The sequence below is a fragment of the Doryrhamphus excisus genome, linkage group LG16 (assembly GCF_037039965.1).
Source record: "Doryrhamphus excisus strain RoL-2023G ecotype Guam linkage group LG16, RoL_Dexc_Guam_v1.1, whole genome shotgun sequence".
In the NCBI taxonomy this organism is placed as follows: Eukaryota; Metazoa; Chordata; class Actinopteri; order Syngnathiformes; family Syngnathidae; genus Doryrhamphus; species Doryrhamphus excisus.
This window is the reverse complement of record NC_136372.1, coordinates 17,224,352-17,245,523: the sequence shown is the minus strand read 5'-3', so window position 1 is coordinate 17,245,523 and position 21,172 is coordinate 17,224,352. Positions and strand designations below refer to the sequence as shown.

Sequence of the window (21,172 nt, the reverse complement as noted above, 5' to 3'; positions counted from 1 at the left end):
AGCTTATTAAATCCTACCCCTCCATCTGGTACTTTTACAATCAGTAACTGTTACATTTGTTCACTTCCTGCTTTCCTAATATAATTTTAATTTATTTTAATTTTATTAATTTTTATTTTTTATTTTTCATTTATCAAGAAAGACAATTGTTGCCGGGATAAAACTGGTTCGATTCCCTATTCCGTGAACATAAACAATTATATTTACATACAATAGAATTTTTAAACAAATGATAAATCATGTAGAATATTTTAACAAAGAAAAAATAAAATTAAATAAAATTAAATTATATTAAGAAAGCAGGATGTGAACAAAAAACAAATAAAAAAAATAAAATTAAGTAAAAAAAATTATTAAATAAAAATAAATTAAAATTATATTCAGAAAGCAGGAAGTGAACAAATGTAACAGTTACTGATTGTAAAAGTACCAGATGGAGGGGTAGGATTTAATAAGCTTTGCTTCTTCCTACTCCTTTTGGACATGTGGAACTGGGAACTGATTATGGGATGCACTCAATTGTCGTCAACCACAAAAAAAAAACATGATTTAATACTACATATATTTGTGAAAAGTGGCGAAGTATTAATTACTCTGCGGTACTTTGATGCCACCCATTGCATCGAGTCGACCCGATCTGATTCCCAGCCATCCAGCTCAAGTGTAACACAAACCCCGTGGAGTTGAACCAATCACCAAACAGCCAACAGATTACCGGGACGGTACGAGACCTTCCTGCACTCCTTTCACAAACAAATAACAATAGACTTTACCCAATTCCACTGAGAGCACAGTGACTTTCTGTATCTCAGCAAATCAATCTTATCCTCTCCGTTTGGCCGTGAATTGCTTCTTTCCCCAACGGACGGCTTTGTGCTAAAGGTCGACAAAAGGAGCTAGCGCTGGTAATAATAAAAGATTGGCTGTGTGGCCGCAGAAGTTAAGTACTGTTCGCTATTGATCCGTGCGTGCAGGGGGGGGGGTCTGTGTCACTGAAACTGATAACGCTCCAACTCCCGAGGAAGATCGTACATCACCGGCTGGGAACTGGGAACGCCTACAAAGCACTTCAAATGGGGGTCACCTTGATCCCCGAATGTGATGATTAATTAGCGTAAATGCTGAGCAGTGTTGGATGGAAGTTGAACACTGGGGATATACAACCCGAAGGGAAAGGCAACCATAGCCGACTTTGATCACATGACCCGTTTATTGCAAAGGATAATAACAAAACACGGCAGCAACTGGACCGATGTTGGAATTGCCATCAGCAGCGAACACTGCGGCTAGCTTAAAAAGCAGAAATGCTAAAGCGCCATTTTGTGTTCATTAGAAACTACATCAGGAGGTTGCCTACAGCCACAACAGTTAATTCCAATGCTGAATTTACAATCGTCCCTGATGCCATGTTCCACATCGACTTTCCTCGGTTTTCATTTATTCATTCATTTTCTACCGCTTTTCCTCACGAGGGTCGCGTGGGGGTGCTGGAGCCTATCCCAGCTGTCTTTGGTACACCCTGGACTGGTGGCCAGCCAATCACAGGGCACATATAGACAAACAACCATTCACACTCACACAGATATTATATAGATGAGATAGAAACAGTGAGACAAGAGAACAAGAGTAGTCCTTTCAGCACTATGGACAGTGCCCACTACCCTGAGCCTGCCTCTGGTGGCTCAATAATGACTGGGTGGCCAACCAATCACAGTGCACATATAGACAAACAACCATTCACACTCACATTCATACCTATGGACAATTTGGAGTCGCTAATTAACCTAAAAAAACATGCTAGGTTAATTAGCGACTCCAAATTGTCCATAGGTATGAATGTGAGTGTGAATGGTTGTTTGTCTATATGTGCCCTGTGATTGGCTGGCAACCAGTCCAGGGTGTACCCCCGCCTCTCGCACCGAAGACGGCTGGGATAGGCTCCAGCATCCCTCAGGCGACCCTTGTGAGGATAAGCTGTAGAAAATGAATGAATGAATGCGTTATAGGGGTGTTATTTCAAGCCTAAAGGGCTCTAATTATGTCAAAAACAGTATTTAAAATTGCTCTAATAACAAATATTCCATTTCTAAATCAGGAATTAGAAAATGAATGAATGATGAAAGAGTTATGTCTCCTATATTGGCTAATATGATTGTAAATGTGATTATTTCATGTCTAGAGGGATCTAATAATGTTAAAAAACATATTCAACATTCAAATTATGAATGAGGTATATTATGACTGTAGCATAATTTGACTGTTTATCGTCCAACATCATTAATAAAACATACAGAGCATACAACCACGTTCTGTCCTATGTTTTTTTTCTTCCAATTCCACTCCAGGTTATTGATTTTGTGTCCAAAATGGAGGAAAAGCGTGAGAGTGTAGTTTTACTTCTATTGGAAGCTTTGTTGTTGAAGCTTATTAAGGAGACGAGGGCGTCTGTCAGTCAAGGATGGGTGGCAACTTCATAAGAGCCAATCAGGTTGAGTCACATGGGCGGCGCTCACCTTTCACTGGGAGTAGTAAAGAACATTCAGGACTGGGGGAAGCGAAGACACATTTGGTATTTCGGAGACAGCTGAAGACTCAGATGGTCTGTTAAATCCCCGCTGACTTGGCCTCCGGTCCCCATCCCCCCACCCCCCACACCCCCCACACCCTCCCAGTCCTGCTTTCGTCTGTAACATCTCCATGATACGGCACAAATAAAATGTTATATATACCGTGTTGGCTGCCATCTGCGCCTTCTCCCTTGACTCGTTCATACTTTTTACTCCAAAAAAACCACTTCCTCAAACCCTCCGGGCCCCAGTATCCTTCCTCTGCGTCCGATTCTACAGTGTCATCGGTGTAATACGGTACGGGAATCTTGTTGACCTTAATTTTAACCTCACTTCCTTCTTTCTCTTTTTCCCAACAGCCAAAATGGCGATGACCAGCATCCTCAATGGCGATGACATCAAGAAAGCACTAGATGCATTCGCAGGTAAGACAAAACATAGGAAAACAGAGACATTTTACTGATTAGAGTATACCAAGACGTGTATTCTTTTATTTCATATTGTGTAATGCTTTTTTCCATTCTTTGGAATTGAACCCTGGTCTCCTAGCTGTGAGGTCTGTGCGCTAACCACTCGACCACCGTGCCACCAGCACTGGAAATTATGTAGAGAAAAATAATAAAATTATTAATAAAAAAATTAATTAGTTATGTAAATTAAGTAATTGATACAAATAAAAATTGATTAATAAAAAATAATAAAATTATAAAATAAAAATACATATTTTCTGTGTCATGTTCTACAATCATATTCCAAATAAAAATAAAATAATAAAATTAATAATAAAATTATAAAATTAAATTATTAAAAATGTACTATGTCTTCTATTATTCTTAATAATATAAATACGCAATTTAATACAATAATACTCATAATTCATCATTTATTCTAGCAAACTCAAACTACATATATAGTGATGATTAATATACTGTAATATATGTTCTGTCTGTGCCAGTGGCTGACTCTTTCGACCATAAGAAGTTTTTCGAGATGATAGGCCTGAAGAACAAGTCTTCTGAGGATGTGAAGAAGGTCTTCAAGGTGATGGATGCTGACAACAGTGGCTATATAGAAGAGGAGGAGCTCAAGTAAGGGAAGCATGAACGGCGAACTCAGTAGGGACCGCAAATAGCGTAACACCGCAGTAACCCCGCATGTGTTCTTCTGGCTAGGTTTGTCCTGAAGGGGTTTGCCAAAGACGGCAGAGACCTGACAGATAAGGAAACCAAAACATTTTTACACGCAGCCGACAAGGACGGGGACGGCAAGATTGGAGTTGATGGTAAACAACATTCAACACAAATTATGATAGCAATTTTCCATGAGTCATATCTATCATAAGTGTTGCACAACTCAGATTGTGCTATGTGAGTGTCCGTATTGTAAAATCCTCGATGAGGAGCAATTACGCATTTAACTATGTTATCTCTAAACATGCAACATCACTCTGTATTTTTCATTGAGTTGTATGGAAGTTTTGCGTAACTCTGATTGTGCTATGTGAGTGTCTGTATTGTAAAAGCCTCTATGAGGAGCAATTACATGCTTAACTATGTTATCTTTAAACATGTAACATCACTCTATATTTTTCATTGAGTCATATGGAAGTTTTGCGTAACTCTGATTGTGCTACGTGAGTGTCTGTATTGTAAAGTTCTCTATGAGAAGCACTTACACTGACAACACTTAACTATGTTATCTCTAAACATGTAACATCACTCTGTATTTTTCATCGAGTCATATGGAAGTGTTGCGCAACTCTGATTGTGCTACGTGAGTGTCCGTATTGTAAAGTTCTCTATGAGAAGCACTTACACTGACAACACTTAACTATGTTATCTCTAAACATGTAACATCACTCTGTATTTTTCATCGAGTCATATGGAAGTGTTGCGCAACTCTGATTGTGCTACGTGAGTGTCCCTATTGTAACGGCCTCTATGAGAAGCAATTACACTGACAACACTTAACTATGTTATCTCTAGACATGTAACATCACCCAGTAATTTTCCCTTGAGTCATATGCCAGTGTTGTGCAACTCTGATTGTGCTACGTGAGTGTCCGTATTGTAAAGTTCTCTCTGAGAAGCAGTTACGCTGACAACACTTAACTATGTTATCTCTAAACATGTAACATGACTCTGTATTTTTCATCGAGTCATATGGAAGTGTTGCGCGACTCTGATTGTGCTACGTGAGTGTCCGTATTGTAAAGGCCTCTGTGAGAAGCAGTTACGCTGACAACACTTAACTATGTTATCTCTAAACATGGAACATCACCCAGTAATTTTCATCGACTCATATGGAAGTTTTGCGCGACTCTGATTGTGCTACGTGAGTGTCCGTATTGTAAAGGCCTCTGTGAGAAGCAGTTACGCTGACAACACTTTACTATGTTATCTCTAAACATGGAACATCACCCAGTAATTTTCATCGACTCATATGGAAGTTTTGCGCGACTCTGATTGTGCTACGTGAGTGTCCGTATTGTAAAGGCCTCTGTGAGAAGCAGTTACGCTGACAACACTTAACTATGTTATCTCTAAACATGGAACATCACCCAGTAATTTTCATCGACTCGTATGGAAGTGTTGCGCGACTCTGATTGTGCTACGTGAGTGTCCGTATTGTAAAGGCCTCTGTGAGAAGCAGTTACGCTGACAACACTTTACTATGTTATCTCTAAACATGGCACATCACTCTGTGTTTTTCATCGAGTCATATGGAAGTGTTGCGCAACTTTGATTGTGCTACGTGAGTGTGTGTATTGTAAAATCCTCTAACAAATTTTTTTTTTAAAGAGTTTGCTGAGGTTATAGCGATTTCATTTGAAAGGCCCATGCATATTTTCATAATTATTACATATAAATATTCATAATAAATATTCATAATAGAAACTTAACATTATGAGGACAATGAAAGTGTTCCAAATCTGCCCTGATGACTTGTGTGTTCCCTCTTTTAGAGTTCACCGCCCTCGTGAGAGAGTAGTCATGATTGACCGACTCGAAGACCACCTCCTGAGCATCGCCGCATCCTGAAAACCCACCCCCCCAACCCTCCACACACACACACACACACACACACACACACAAACAAAATAGACAAACAATACACAAACACAAACACTTAAAAAGGCCCCCCAGCCATTCATTCATTCCTCCCATGTTATCCTTTTTATACAAACTGTTCTTGTTTCCGCTTATGTATAGAGATAAAACATGCCTGCAGGAATAGACCTTGCCTTTTAAAGCAAAGTAGATACGTGAAGCGATTATAAGAGAGATAACCTAATTTCCCTCTGTGCTTCATCCTCTTATTTATCCTTGGTTAGCTTTGGAGTTTCCCATCATCGCTCTATTCATCTCCCCCATCCAGTAATGATGTATTACTGTCATGCCATAAGAAGAAAGCGGTTAAGCTGTGAATACAAATAAATAAAATCAAGATAAGAAAAAAACCTGGACTCACTTTGACGCTTTTATTCTGCTCACTTCACGGATTTTTTTATATGTTTTGCTTTTTTTTGAATTTTCCCCAAGCCGACCTGAAACATCTCGACAGCAAGATCATAACGCATAAAGCCGTGCACTTTGAAGAGCAATGCATAAAAACAAACTATATTATTATCAAATGTACCAGAGGTGCTGTGCTAATTTAACACAAGCGTACTTTGAAGCCATTAGCGCAATTGGATTCACACCGAGGTTCAATTTGGGTTAAGCATCCCCAGCGGAGGACCCAAACAGGCAATGCGGGATCTCTTTTTTTTGTAGGCCGATTTACTGCCTGAGCAAATAAAACCAGCACAAAAATGTCTTGATTTATAATATTCAGTGTAAAAACCAACACCATTTTTATGTATGTACTGACTCGTTTATTATTGGTGATGACTTCCATTGTATGTACAACAATAATGGAATTATTACAGCAGAAAATATTCCACTTTGTAAAATCCAATCATATTCAACAATTTTCCAGATGTGTCATTGTTAGGGGTGCGGGATAATTATCAGAAGTTATAACGTAATACCGTTAAATCCGTTAAGTAAAAATAGCTCTATTTTAAAAAGAAAGCTCCAATGAGGGAAGATTACCAATACTGTGTCATGGTGAGCAAATCAAGCCCACCTTTTTTCCCCTGCCCGTGACGTCAGCGCCCTGTCGTAACGTCTCTATGAGCTCACTTGTAAAAAAAACATTCATTGTTTTAAGAGACATTCGAAAAGTGTAAAAAAAAAAAGGTTTTCCAGAGACCTCCGTCTACTCGGAGAACGTACCCGAATATGGTGCACCTTTCTGGGCCACACCAGGTGGCTCATCAGCCTCTATTACTCTGGTTCTCCGGATAGTAGTGATGTCATCACAACTCAATAATTTGTTAAATCCTAATTAGTTTCAGTGTTTAGTATCTCTCGGTGTGTAAAAACTTCATTTAAATCAACATTTTTAAAAAGCGGATATATTTTTGAAAAATCGGTTATCGGTCATTAGACTGGTGAAGAAGTGCATAGCAGAGGGCAAAGGTCATGGAATACATCTAGAATTTGGCACTGGACACAAACAAAGCTCCATCTTATATCTAACATCCCTTTTTAAAAATGATTTTTTTTATTTTATCATTTAAAAAAAAAGCAATTTTTTGTAATGTGTTAAAGTGTTATTGCCCCCTACTGGTCATTTGCATGTGTGCATTAGAACACTTACCCATTATTTACACCTTGCAGTTATGAAGTTACGTGAAGCATTCAGAGTCCCGTATCTCGACAGTAGAGATGAATTAAGCATCCCGACTTCACTTTGGCTAAGTGAATTATTTCACACGTCATTTGCAATACAGACGAGGCGCTGACCTGTCGTTGGTGGACGTCGGCTTCAACTTCACCGTTGCAAATGGGTTGGTACCCCTTTAAAAGAGAGAGAGAGAGAGAGATGAAGAAGAGAAGATAAAGTTAGCGTTACATAAATGTCTAAACAGGCCTTAAATAAAGGATTTTAGGACTGAAACACTGAATATTTCGGGAATGATGACTTACTTTGGAAAGAGTTCAGGTCTTGATGCCTGTTGTTGGGATCCCTGCCGAAAACATAAGAGAAGGGTGTGAATGGGGAGCTCACACACACACACACACACACACACATTGAAGGGGCAGCAGAACTGGCAAGGACACACCACAGTGATGGACACTGCAAAGCATGCACAATGGCCGACCGTATTTACCGTATTTTCTGGACTATAAGTCGCACAAGGCCAAAAATGCATAATTAGGTATAAAAAAAACATACATAATTTGCATTTTTTGTGGGTAAATTATTTTACTAATTGACCCAAACAGACATTACGTCCTCTTGAAAGGCAAATTCTAACAATAATAAAAGAATATAGAACAGGCTGAATAGGTGTAAGATATGCTAACACAATGCTTATTCAGCTACATTAAAAAATAAACAGAATAAACAGAAAAGGTGTCCAGTGTTTATGTAACATAAACAGTCATCTTTTGGTACTAAAAGTTGTCCTTTAATACAACTTTTTGATATTTTTTTTATACATAGTTTGATGCAACTTTTAACAAGTGTCATCTTCTTACTAAACGACCTGATCTACCTATGTAAATAATGGAAATTTATATTTTGATTGATGTAAGAAATGCACTGTAATGTTTCATATATTTGCCCCAAAAAAAAAAAAAAAAAAAAAAAGTCACTCTGGAGTATAAGTTGCAGGAACAGCCAACCTATGGAAAAAAAAGTGCCACTTATAGTCCAGAAAATACGGTATATATGCTAGTTTTAAACTAAAAAAATGTACTATACTAACAGTAAACAGTGTGCAGACGACTCCAACAACACACACACACACACACACACACAGCTTCCTCAATCATACAATGTCAACAGCTGGAGCTTCCACCCTGCATCCACCAGAAAGAAGGATGAGGTGACATGGAGAACAGCACCTTGTCACACTGCCCCTGCTGGACAGAGCAGCACATTGCACAATTCTCATCTAATATATCATCTAAAAATATGTTTAAATTGCACATTTCCGACTTTACCCGCTTTACTGCTAATAATAAAAAAATAAATAAAAAAACAGTACATATCAACATTCACATTTCAAACTAAATGGATTTTCCCAAGTTTGTTAAGTTCATAAAAGTCAAGAGTCATCAATAAGGTTCAAGGGTCTTGATGTGCATATCATTATTTAAAAAAAAATAACTCTGTTAGTCTCCGAATGTATCATTCTTTGGGGGGGGGGGGGTGACCATTTGGTATGTCATTCTCATCTTTCATCATCATATTCTCAGGGAAGAACTAAATTTGAAACTAAAACGAAAAAAATTAAAATAAAATAAAAATAAAAATTAATAAAAAATCATAAGAATTAATAAAAATTCATAAGATTTCATAAAAAAATCTTAAAAATTAATACAAAAACACAAAAATACCTTAAACTGTATTATGGAAAGCAGGAAGTGAACAAATGTAAGTTACTGATTGTAAAAGTATCAGATAGAGGGGTAGGATTTAATAAGCTTTGCTTCTTCCTACTCCTTTTGGACATGTGGAACTGGGAACTTATTATGGGATGCATTCAATTGTAATCTGATGCATGTTCAAATGAAATTAAACCATTACCATTATTACCATTACCATAAGCAGACTGATACGGCATTCATGAATTGTTTCTAATGACTAGTAAAACCATGTGAGACGACCATGGTCTTCTTCTGACAAAGCCCCGAGGCAAAGTGTGGTAATACTGCTTGTGAAGCCAACAAGAAGGAATTGATTGATTCAAGCAGATCAATAAACACTGTGAGACTGTGATACCTTTTTTTCGGGATAAGACTCCGTCCTCTTGTCAGATATGCCCGATTGCGTCTCGGACTTTTTATTGGGAGGCTGAGGCAGTAGTAGTGGTGGAGGGGGTGGGGGCGCGGTGTTGTTTCTCGGCGGGTCCGTGCGGCCACTCACGCTGCTGTTGGTTCTTCCCCGCACACTGGAGCTAAGAAATACACACCAGGATTAGTTTATTTGATTCCAGCGTTCTCTTTTCCCTGTTAAGGTGGATCTTTGAAAGGTTCATGACCGCTCATAAAAGCAAAAAAAAAAAAAAATTGTTCATTCATTCATTCATTTTCTAATTCTAAATGGAATATTTGTTATTAGAGCAATTCTAAATACTGTTTTTGACATAATTAGAGCCCTTTAGACTTGAAATAACACCCCTATAACACCACTTTACACATTGATTCATTCATTTTCTACCACTTATCCTCACAATGGTCGCAAGGGGGTGCTGGAGCCTATCTGGTGGCCAGCCAATCACAGGGCACATATAGACAAACAACCATTCACACTCACATTCATACCTATGGACAATTTGGAGTCGCCAATTAAATGAATGAATGAGTTTCCCCATTGCAAATGAATTAGTAGTTAATTTGGCGCCCTCTACTGGTGGTAAATATATACGCACCCAGTCATTATTGAGCCACCAGAGGCAGGCTCATGGACGCTGTCCATGGTGCTGAAATGACTACTGTTCTCTTGTCTCACTGTTTCTATCTCATCTATATAATATATATGTGTGAGTGTGAATGGTTGTTTGTCTATATGTGCCCTGTGATTGGCTGGCCACCAGTCCGGGTTGTACCCCGCCTCTCGTCTGAAGACAGCTGGGATAGGCTCCAGCACATGAATGTATGAAACAGCTGATGAACAGATCAATATTTTAGGTGCGAAATGAGCTTTTACTGGCTTAGCAGAAGGGTGTCCAACATGCGTCACCACAGCACTTCATTCCGGAATGAAGCTTGCACGTCCAAATGTTATGAAGCGACGAACTACAAGTCGATGTTTTAGTTCTTTGGGTTGGTTTCGACACTTGGTCTACCACAATAACAATAACGTGGACTTCCTTTCTCTTGTTACGTTCCTTAACTCGTATTCTATGAAACACGGTGCTGGCTTGAGATGGGATTTTTGGCTCTTTGAGGGGAGCCGGATCTTGAAGAGCCGTTCAAAAAAAACTGTCTCATTTGGCTCAGTTTTATATTTATTAATTTTTAAGAAGCCAGCCTGGTCTTAACTTGGAAATCTTGGAAAAATAATAACTGAAAGGAAAGAATTTAGATGTATCTAACCAATATGAGTTTGAATCTGATTCAAAAGAATCGCTTCGTTCGTGAACGTCACAACACTCGTGCTAGCTGAACCACACGGGTTACACTTACAGGTACAAAACCCGGGTATTTAACCGTGACGGGTGCCCTACTGCGACTGAACGGTAACGTTCCTCACAGCACTGGGTCACCCTAATATCTAAAATGGTTCATGTCACTATTCCGGGCCTGATTATCGGTCCAGTAAAACCAGTAAGAATAGCCTGCGGAACGTGGCCCAATTAGAGAACCTTTAAAGAAGTATCCACGGGTGTGGATAGAGATTACAATATTCGGAGAAATGCACCAAGCTTCCCGGAGAAGATCCCCTGAGAAGAAAACGACACCCCTCGTTATCTTCAAACACTACCAGCAAGTCAAAGTAGTTTTCTGTCCGACCGTGTTTCAACTTGTACCTGATTGACACGGACAGATCAGAGCTGATATATCAGAGACTCAAACTCTCCCAGTGATTGAACAAAGAGTCTCGTTTGAGGCTAATGAGGCTGAAGTTCCCCGCAGATGAGAAAGCGCCTAACATGAATTCTAAGTGGAAACATTTCAATGCAAAGACCGTGTTGTTTACCCCAAGTCAGCCGTCATCGCGAGGTCATCCACGTCTTCCACATAAGAGGCCGGGAACCATCCCTGACTGAAAATAAAATGATATCGCAGCAGTGAGGATGGATATCTGGATGCGGGAATCAATCTCATAACGCGCATATGCTCACCGTGAATTGTTACCGGCAGCACGGCCGTACAACCAGCCGTTTTTGGGCTGCTGGACCAGCACGGTGATCATCTCTCCCCTGGTGAAGTGCAGCAGGGTCGGATTACCGCCACCGGGTTGATGGGCCACTCGGGCCCTCATGGATCTTCCTACACCCCCGACCGACTCCGCCGTGGAACGATAGATGCTTCCCTGGGGAGACGGGGCTGAGGAGATGGAGAAGGAAGCAAAGTGGTGATGATTTAGTTGAAGCACAATCGCAGAAATCGATAACTCGGTTAGTCTCCGAATGTATCATTCTTTTTAAACAGTTAGCTTTTCTGTTGATTCTTCTTGGGGGGGGGGGGGGGTTGACCATTTTGTATGTCATTCTCATCTTTCATCATCATATTCTCACGGAAGAACTAAATTTGAAACACAAAAACTAAAAAAAAAAAAAAATAAATAAATAAAAATAAAATAAAGTAAAATACAATAAGTGCCCTGGGATTGGCTGGTGACCAGTCCGGGGTGTACCCCGCCTCTCGCCCGAAGACAGCTGGGATAGGCTAAAGCACCCCCGCGACCCTTGTGAGGATAAGCGGTAGAAAATGAATAAATGAATGAATGAAAAATACAATAAAATAAAAATTAATAAAAATTAATAAAAATAAAAAAAATAATAAAAAATTAATAATTTATAAAAATTTATAATTTATAAAAAATAATAAAAATTTATAATGAATAAAAATTTATAAAAAATAATAAAATAAATAAATAATCTTAAATTATATTAGGAAAGCAGGAAGTGAACAAATGTAACAGTTACTGATTATAAAAGTACCAGATGGAGGGGTAGGATTTAATAAGCTTTGCTTCTTCCTACTCCTTTTGGACATGTGGAACTGTGAACTGATTATGGGATGCACTAGAGAAGTGTTCGGGAAGTGCCAGGATAGGCTCCAGCATACCCCGGCAACAATAGTAAGAATAAGCGGCATAGAAAACTAGTGGATGGATGGATGGATATCTCCATAAAAAACATACTTTAATTCAAGCATGTGCCTTAAATTCCACTTTAAAATCTAAAATAAAATCTAAAATAAAACCTAAAATTTCTCAAATATAAGCTAAAAGCATGAAAAGATGCATGCGATCCAAATATAACATGAATTTCTGTGTTTTAATTGTGTTTGGTGGATTGCCGACTTCTCCCACCTCTTGATGGTATGTTGCCGAGAGGCTGATCTTCTCTGTTCTTCTTGTTCTCCTGTCTTATGTGTGCCTGAAAATATAGAAAACATAAGACAACACATGTGACAAAGAAGATGAATAAAAAAAGATGAATAATGTCATGTATTCTAATCAATGGTTATCCTGGTGGATGTGTTCACAGAGCTACCACCAGAGGGCACTGTAGCAGCAGAAATAAGCAGATGTTAATATAAGCTTTAACAGTGCTTTTGCTGATTAGAAATACCCACATGGATCTTACTGACCTTTCTATAGCCGTTTATCACACCCAGTGTCGTGTTTGAATCCTGCCATAAACTCACAGTGTTATCCAGTGCAGGGGGCCTTGAAGCAGCACGGGATTCTCTGGTGGCTTCTACATCTTCTCTCCAGGAGCCGGCCTTCTGCTGGAGACTAGAACCGTTCTACCGTGGGAATTAAAAAAAAAAAAAACATAAAGGCACCCGCCTTGGATGTAACAACTGCTTGAGGAGCACAGGACACAATTATCTCCCGTGGCTGCAAACGGACTTTTGACGATGACAGAGACACGGTTGGATTTAAAACGACGGACTTTGGACGACCGGCAAAGCAGAGAGCGGCCTTGTTATGCCGTAACACGGTAATTAAAGGTCACTGATTTCAGACTTCACCGTGATGATGCATTTGGGTAAAGTGGAATTCCTGATTTAGAAATGGAATATTTGTTATTTGAGCAATTCTAAATACTTGTTTTTGACAAAATTAGAGCCCTTTAGACTTCAAATAACACCCCTATAACAACCCTTTACACATTCATTCATTCATTCAGGCGGGGTCCACCCTGGACTGGTGGCCAGCCAATCACAGGGCACATATAGACAAACAACCATTCACACTCACATTCATACCTATGGACAATTTGGAGTGGCTAATTAACCTAGCATGTTTTTGGAATGTGGGAGGAAACCGGAGTACCCGGAGAAAAGCCACGCATGCACGGAGAGAACATGCAAACTCCACACAGACATGACCGAGGGTGGGGAAAGACAAAATAAGAAGCTAAAAAGTTACCACTTCCACACAAAATAGGAGGAGAACTCATTCATTCATTTTCTACCGCTTATCCTCACGAGGGTCACAAGGGGTGCTGGAGTCTATCCCAGCTGTTTTCGAGCGAGAGGCGGGGTACACCCTGGACTGGTGGCCAGCCAATCACAGGGCACATATAGACAAACAACCATTCACACTCACATTCATACCTATGGACAATTTGGAGTGGCTAATTAACCTAGCATGTTTTTGGAATGTGGGAGGAAACCGGAGTACCTGGAGAAGGCCGAGGGTGGGGAAAGACAAATAAGAAGCCAAAAAGTTACCACTTCCACACAAAATAGGAGGAGAACTCATTCATTCCTTCATTTTCTACCGCTTATCCTCACAAGGGTCACAAGGGGTGCTGGAGCCTATCCCAGCTGTTTTCGGGTGAGAGGCGGGGTCCACCCTGGACTGGTGGCCAGCCAATCACAGGGCACATATAGACAAACAACCATTCACACTCACATTCATACCTATGGACAATTTGGAGGCGCTAATTAACCTAGCATGTTTTTGGAATGTGGGAGGAAAAACCTGAGTACCCGGAGAAAAACCCACGCATGCAAACTCCACACAAAGATGGCCGAGTGGGGAATTGAACCCGGGTCTCCTAGCTGTGAGGTCCGCTGCGCGCTAACCACTCGTCCACTGTGCAGCCCCCACTACTATTACTACCCAATATAATAGAAATAATTAGAGAAAATAGTGACGTCGGGGGTTCAGAGTTGAGTTTTCGCTTGCTGTAGGTTACCACCTGGTGCTTGTGTGTCTCACTGAACATGACAGTAACATTAGTGACGCCTAGTGATCAGTGTAGAATACTAAATATAATTTTCTGCTTGCATTTTCTTTAATCTAACTATTTTTATGCTCGGAAATGCTTAATTAAAAAATGCATTATTAAATATTATTATTATATTATTATTAATTTTTAAAAAGGCAAGAAAATACATAGAAACACACTTTTTTTCGACCTACAATAAGCCATAATGAGCCATAAAACAGCGATCAATTCAAGGAAAGTGCTGTGTTCAAATGATGAAAAAAAGGGAAAAATGGAACCAAAATCAGACATCAGAGAAAGGCGAAGACAGCGAGTTTGAACGGTGTCATTTCCTAACCGACAAGTCGTCAGCGTCTGTGTCTCTGTAGAAATGAAAGAAAGAGGATGAAGTGGAAAAACAGGCAACCTTTCCTCCATCCTGCTAAAGATGCTGAATCTCCATCATCTTCTAATCTCCTGCTCTGTGGCTGACCCTCATTATAAAAAAGGAGCTACATTTCCCAGCAGAGTCTAATAATGGCTGACATAATCATTACACATTATTGAGAATTCTCTTTGGAGAACATCCCCTATTATGGCGGCGCCGACAGCCCCGGTTAATGACTTACACGATGATCCCAAACTATTTGGCACCTGCTGTGTATAATCGGCGAAACAAGCTATCGAGAGTTCGGTTGTGTACCTTATTCATGAGGCGGGAGAAGGACTGGATGAGGGCGCAGTGTTTCTCAGCCAGGAAGCGGTATCGCCTCTCTTCCTCCTTCAGAGCCTCGCCATGGCTTTCCCGAAGGAAATGCATGTACTCCGTACCATCCTGAAGATACACGTGTATTATTGTAAGTACTACATACGTACACCACACCAGGGGCGTCACTAGGTTTTGAGGACGGGTGGGGCTTAGCCAACTGGAGATGCACAGGATATGAATAAATGTAGTAGACATTAAAAAAAAAAAAAAAAAATCCAAAAGAAATCCCAAAAAATCCCCAAAAAATCCCCAAAAATCCCCAAAAATCCCCCCCATCAAAAAATATATTTTAAAAAATTAAAAAACAAATAAGGAACAAGAACCAAGATATAACTTTCTCACTTTTAGACAGATTTAGTAGAAATACTCAATTGTTTTAGGCAACCATTAAGTGATCAATTATATAATAATCATTATTATATTATTAATTAGCCTATTATTATTACTATCATCATTATTCTTCTTCTGATTATTACTAGGCTAGTATTAGCCTGCTTATTGGCTTGCTTATTAGCCTGCTTTTGCCCTATTATATAAAATTTGTGATTTGAGACAAAAAAAACTCAATAAAAAATTCAATAAAAAAAGAAAAAACAATTTAAAAAAATCAACAAAAAAAGAAAAAAATCTATAAAAAAAAGAAAAAAATCTATTAAAAAAAATAAAATTATTTAGGGGTGCTTAAAAACATTTCAGCCCCCTAAAATAGGCTTAATGACACCACTGCATCACACACACAAAATAGAAAAATGACATGCTTTGACGCTGAATTTCACCAGTGAAGAAAAAGAACAGAAATACACAAACCTGGTTAGCGCCACGTCGTAGCTGACGCTCCATAGCTGCCGCCTGACTGTGGACGCTCATCTCATATTGCTTTCTGCTGCCCTACGAGGCACACATCACCCACTCGCTCAAGTCACAAGTCCAGGTACAGCTATATATTACGTACCGTATAGTGTAACCCCCCCTAAAGCACTGCCTCACTCACCGATATGTAGTCTTTGTCCAGTCTCACATTGCTGTCCATCTCCTGAAGAATGTCCTCAGAGAACCAGCGAAACTACAAGGACACACAACACAAAAAGAATTTGATCAGTCACGATAAAATAAAAAGTATTTTTGAATTTGCTCGTATTGTGAAGGTTAGGAGAGCGGTGCTGTAACTAACCACTCCCTCCAGCTCCAAGGTTAGTTTCCTTTGGCTCTCGGCAATCTGGATCAAAACGTCTCCTGAAAAGACAAGGACAGCATACAGTTAGAAGACATTCAAATAAATGTTAGTTGGATTTAATTGTCTTTAATTGATCCTGTCTGATACTACTTGATACTACTGGGCTATAAGTCACTATATTCTAAATGAAGTTTATGATCCAGCTATATTTTTTTTTAACAGGAAGAAGACGTCACCAGAAAAACAAGCCAATGTTTACACCAACAAAAAGACAAACTTCTTGAAAAAGACGCGTTCAAATACATGACCTAATATCTCAGTCATATCATGATAGTTATTATAGCACATTACTTACAGACAGCCTCTTGGGCGTATTACAAAGTATTCTGGAACAAAAAGCCCTTGGTATGCGATTTCCATTTGTGTGCCTGTGTCACAAACTCGACTATGAATTATTGTGGCCACTAGATGTCGCCAAAAAGCCAAATAGCACCCCACTTTCACTTGGGAATGTTCAATTATTATATTATATTATATTATATTATATTATATTATATTATATTATATTATATTATATTATATTATATTATATTATATTATATTATATTATATTATATTATATTATATTATATTATATTATATTATAGTTTTAATCAACTCGATATTATATTATATTATATTATAAATAAAAATAAATAAATTTGAAAAATTATATAATATTGTAATTTTAGTTTTAATCAACTTGATATTATATTATATTATATTATATTATATTATATTATATTATATTATATTATATTATATTATATTATATTATATTATATTATATTATATTATATATTATATTATATTATATTATATTATATTATATTATATTATATTATATTAGTTTTAATCAACTATTTAATCAGTTTTAATCAACTTGATATTATATTATATTATATTATAAATAAAAAATAAATAAATTTGAAAAATTATATAATATAATAATATTGTAATTTTAGTTTTAATCAACTCAATATTATATTATATTATATTATAGTTTTAATCAACTATTTAATCAGTTTTAATCAACTCGATATTATATAATAATATTATATTATTAAAAAATAATAAATAATAATTTAATAAAATGATATAATATAATAATATAATTTTAGTTTAATCAACTTGATATTATATAATAATATTATATTATATTATTTAAAAATAATAAATAATAATGTAAAAAAATATATCTAATCTAATATAATATTTTATTTATATATTTTATTTTAAGTTGCAGAATTCTACTTAATACAGTAAAAAATACTGCATAGCTTGGACACAGTGCCCGTGCCACAAAGAAAAAGGTACACATTATTCACATTATTTCACCATCTTCTAAAGCTAAATGTTTAAACCCGAGTTGTTTTTACCATGGCCGGGTTAAGCAAGTGAAGTGGAGAGCTCCTGCCTGTCATCATTAATTATTCATGCCCTCATGCCAGCATCTGATACCCAACACTCCTGGTTAAATGATAAATGCGCTCCAGCACTGACTCCTGTTGTCATGGCTGCACACAGGTCTACAGCTATTACAGCGGGTGGGATCATGCCCACGACACAACAGTTTTACAAGCGTTGCAAACGACGACTGACGTTTCACCTCAGCTTATTTCCATGCTTTGTCTTACCTATGGGTTGTGACGACATGGTGTGGAAAGCCTGCTCTCCCATCTGTGAAAGTGCAGTGAAGTAAGCCTCGCTTTTTACAGCCAGAGCTGAAACAAACACACATCATGTGAAAGCGCATTCCCCAGCAATGACACAACAAAAGCAGTAAAGGCGTTGCCGGTAATATGATTGGGGAATATGGTCGCCATGAGACACAATCTCAATCACTCCGTGCTGGTGTTTGTTTAGTTGTTTAAACACTGCCGAGAGGCATGACCGGGCTTCAGCTGCGGTTCGAGCTGCATTCACTGGCGGTAGCTACATGGAAATATGTTTGTGTTGTGGACAGTGCCTCATAATACAGTGGAACCTTGGTTAGCGTCATTAATTCACTAGAACCAAAACAAGCCCTAACCAAAAAAAATTTTTTTTGATACAAATTTTTTTTAAATCTAATTATTCCGCTCAAGAAAGCCAAAAATGTTAACGCAAAACATGCAGTTAAAAAAGCAAAATCCATATAAATAAATATGCCTTCACTAGCGGCAGCTACAGGGAAATATATTTGTGCTGTGGACAGTACTTCGTAATACAGTGGAACCTTGGTTAGCATCATTAAATCACTAGAACCAAAACAAGCCCTAACCAAAAAAAAAGTTTTTTTTTAATAAAAAAAAAATGCCAAAAAAAGCCAAAAATGTTAACACAAAACATACAGTTAAAAAAAGCAAAATCCATATAAATAAATATGCCGAGAGGCATGACCAGGCTTCAGCTGCGGTTCTAGCTTGGTTAGCGTCATTAATTCACTAGAACCAAAACAAGCCTTAACTAAAAAAAAAAAAGTTTTTTTAATAAAAAAATTTTTTGTTTTGGTTAGGGCTGGTTTTTTTGATAAATTTTTTTTTCATCTAATTATTCCGCTCAAGAAAGCCAAAAATGTTAACGCAAAACATGCAGTTAAAAAAGCAAAATCCACAGTACCTCATAATACAGTGGAACCTTGGTTAGCGTCATTAATTCACTAGAACCAAAAAAAAAAAATTTTTTGATAACAAAAAAAAATTGTAATCTAATTATTCCGCTCAAGAAAGCCAAAAATGTTAACGCAAAGTTAATGCAAAACATGCAGTTAAAAAATCAAAATCCATATAAATAAATATGCAGAGAGGCATGACCAGGCTTCAGCTGCGGTTCTAGCTGCATTCACTAGCGCCAGCAACAGGGAAATGTGTTTGTGTTGTGGACAGTACCTCATAATACAATGGAACCTTGGTTAGCGTCATTAATTCACTAGAACCAAAACAAGTCCTAACCAAAAAAAAATTTTTTTTGATAAATTTTTTTTTTTAATCTAATTATTCCGCTCAAGAAAGCCAAAAATGTTAACGCAAAACACACAGTTAAAAATGCAAAATCCGCCATTACAGGATGCTATACGTAGCAAACACAGCGATGTCTATGGACTTTGGAATAAGCTTTAATGACAGTTTGTTTAGTTTACGGCGCTAATAAAAGAACCCGTGTGATCGTCACACAAGAGGACTCAGGAAATGAGAAATTCCAATTTTTTTTTCCTTACCTTGAAAAGCGCGGGCGTAGCTGTGTCCCAGTGACACCAGTTTCTGGAGACCCGGGTTGAACTCATCCATTAAGCTCTGTTTGAAAAGAAACCGGATTCAATCTAAATTCATACGAGGTACATTCTGGTACTTACCGAGTAAATTCCCAAGGTGGATCGATGGAGCTGGTCGCTACTGACGGTAGACATGTTGGCATCCACGCTGGTGGAACTGGCACTGAAACCCTGTGAGAGCAAGCCGGACTTAAGTCATCCAGGAAGTATGTATACAGGGTTCACGGTCTTGGACGTTTTGGATTGAATGTGTGCAGGAGGGAACATACACAACCGGGACTTGAATAGCCCTTGGTAAATAATTAAACATGGCCCTACCATAAAACACAACGGCTGTAAACCATGACGGTGGGGGGCGTGTCTGACACCATGCATGTTGAACTCAACACTGGGTCATTCGTGAGTGTGTTGTCATGTACACGCTATGCTGAAAAGTACTTTCAAATGTAAGGAAGCTTTAATAAACTGTGGAACCTTGGTTAGCGTGTTTTTTGGTTAACATCTCGGTGTCGCGTTTTAAATATACTGCGTACTTCCAACTGTTTTTTATGTATTTTTTATCACAAAATGTCCTTGTTAGTAGCCTACTAGCTTACTACTACATGGAAACATAAAGTGGAAGTCAGCTCCTCGATATCATCGCCTTCTTTTTTTTAATAAAATGCGGGCTACGTTTTGGAATATTTTGCACCCATGAACAAAACGGAAGCAGACACTTCAGCAGATAAAAACTACTAAGTTCAATAAATAACCGTGCATGTGATTTTATGCATGTAAAACTACGTGTTTTGGTTTACATTTTTTGGATTTCTGGAACGAATTAATTGCATTTAGTACATGATTTCTTCTTCGGAAAAGTGATTTGGTTAGAGTATGTTTTGGTTCGGACTGATTAATGACCCGGGTTCCACTGTGTTAACTTAGTCATGTCTGAAAAATTAACATATCAGAAATATATTACATCAAGTGCATCACTGTACATTAATAATGTACAAATAAAACAAGTGTTTTGGTTAACATTTTTGGATTTCTGGAATGGATTAATTGCATTTAGTACATGATTTCTTGTTGGGAAACGTGATTTGGTTAGAGTACATTTCAGTTCGGACTGATTAATGACCCAGGTTCTACATGTCTGAAAAATTAACCAGATTAAAAATTAATCAGAAATATATTACATCAAGTGCATCACTGTACCTTAATAATGTACAAGTGATAATAGCCCTTGCGACATAATACTACTATATGACAAAGTCAAATATAACAATCTTCATGATAGCGATAATGACAAGTACAAAAATATTGCTACTTTTTCATGGTCTGTATTGGAAAACATACTTTGTACACATGAACAAAACGTAAGCGGACACTTTAGCGCATAAACACGACTAAGTTCAATAAATAATTGTGTATG

The 21,172-nt window shown here is 37.9% G+C and overlaps 2 protein-coding genes across 2 annotated transcripts in view; one reads left to right on the top strand and one right to left on the bottom strand.

Annotated features, from left to right (window-relative positions):
- Window positions 1-5,655, top strand: part of LOC131103455 (parvalbumin-7) — a 40,037-nt gene extending 34,382 nt beyond the window's left edge. Inside the window, exons 3-6 of the mRNA XM_058049751.2 lie at window positions 2,927-2,992; window positions 3,523-3,655; window positions 3,740-3,849; window positions 5,533-5,655. Of these exons, the coding sequence (XP_057905734.2) occupies window positions 2,932-2,992; window positions 3,523-3,655; window positions 3,740-3,849; window positions 5,533-5,558 (330 nt within the window). The 5' untranslated portion in view covers window positions 2,927-2,931 and the 3' untranslated portion in view covers window positions 5,559-5,655. The remainder of the gene's footprint in view (window positions 1-2,926; window positions 2,993-3,522; window positions 3,656-3,739; window positions 3,850-5,532) is intronic.
- A 782-nt stretch (window positions 5,656-6,437) lies between these two features.
- baiap2l2a (BAR/IMD domain containing adaptor protein 2 like 2a) overlaps window positions 6,438-21,172 on the bottom strand; it is a 24,384-nt gene continuing 9,649 nt past the window's right edge. The window contains exons 2-15 of the mRNA XM_078797507.1: window positions 19,840-19,929; window positions 19,705-19,780; window positions 18,143-18,229; window positions 16,464-16,525; window positions 16,284-16,355; window positions 16,100-16,180; window positions 15,227-15,358; window positions 13,007-13,108; window positions 12,669-12,735; window positions 11,473-11,677; window positions 11,328-11,393; window positions 9,408-9,582; window positions 7,604-7,644; window positions 6,438-7,474 (exon numbers count right to left, since the gene is read on the bottom strand). Coding sequence (XP_078653633.1) covers window positions 7,393-7,474; window positions 7,604-7,644; window positions 9,408-9,582; window positions 11,328-11,393; window positions 11,473-11,677; window positions 12,669-12,735; window positions 13,007-13,108; window positions 15,227-15,358; window positions 16,100-16,180; window positions 16,284-16,355; window positions 16,464-16,525; window positions 18,143-18,229; window positions 19,705-19,780; window positions 19,840-19,893 — 1,302 coding nt within the window. The 5' untranslated portion in view covers window positions 19,894-19,929 and the 3' untranslated portion in view covers window positions 6,438-7,392. The remainder of the gene's footprint in view (window positions 7,475-7,603; window positions 7,645-9,407; window positions 9,583-11,327; window positions 11,394-11,472; window positions 11,678-12,668; window positions 12,736-13,006; window positions 13,109-15,226; window positions 15,359-16,099; window positions 16,181-16,283; window positions 16,356-16,463; window positions 16,526-18,142; window positions 18,230-19,704; window positions 19,781-19,839; window positions 19,930-21,172) is intronic.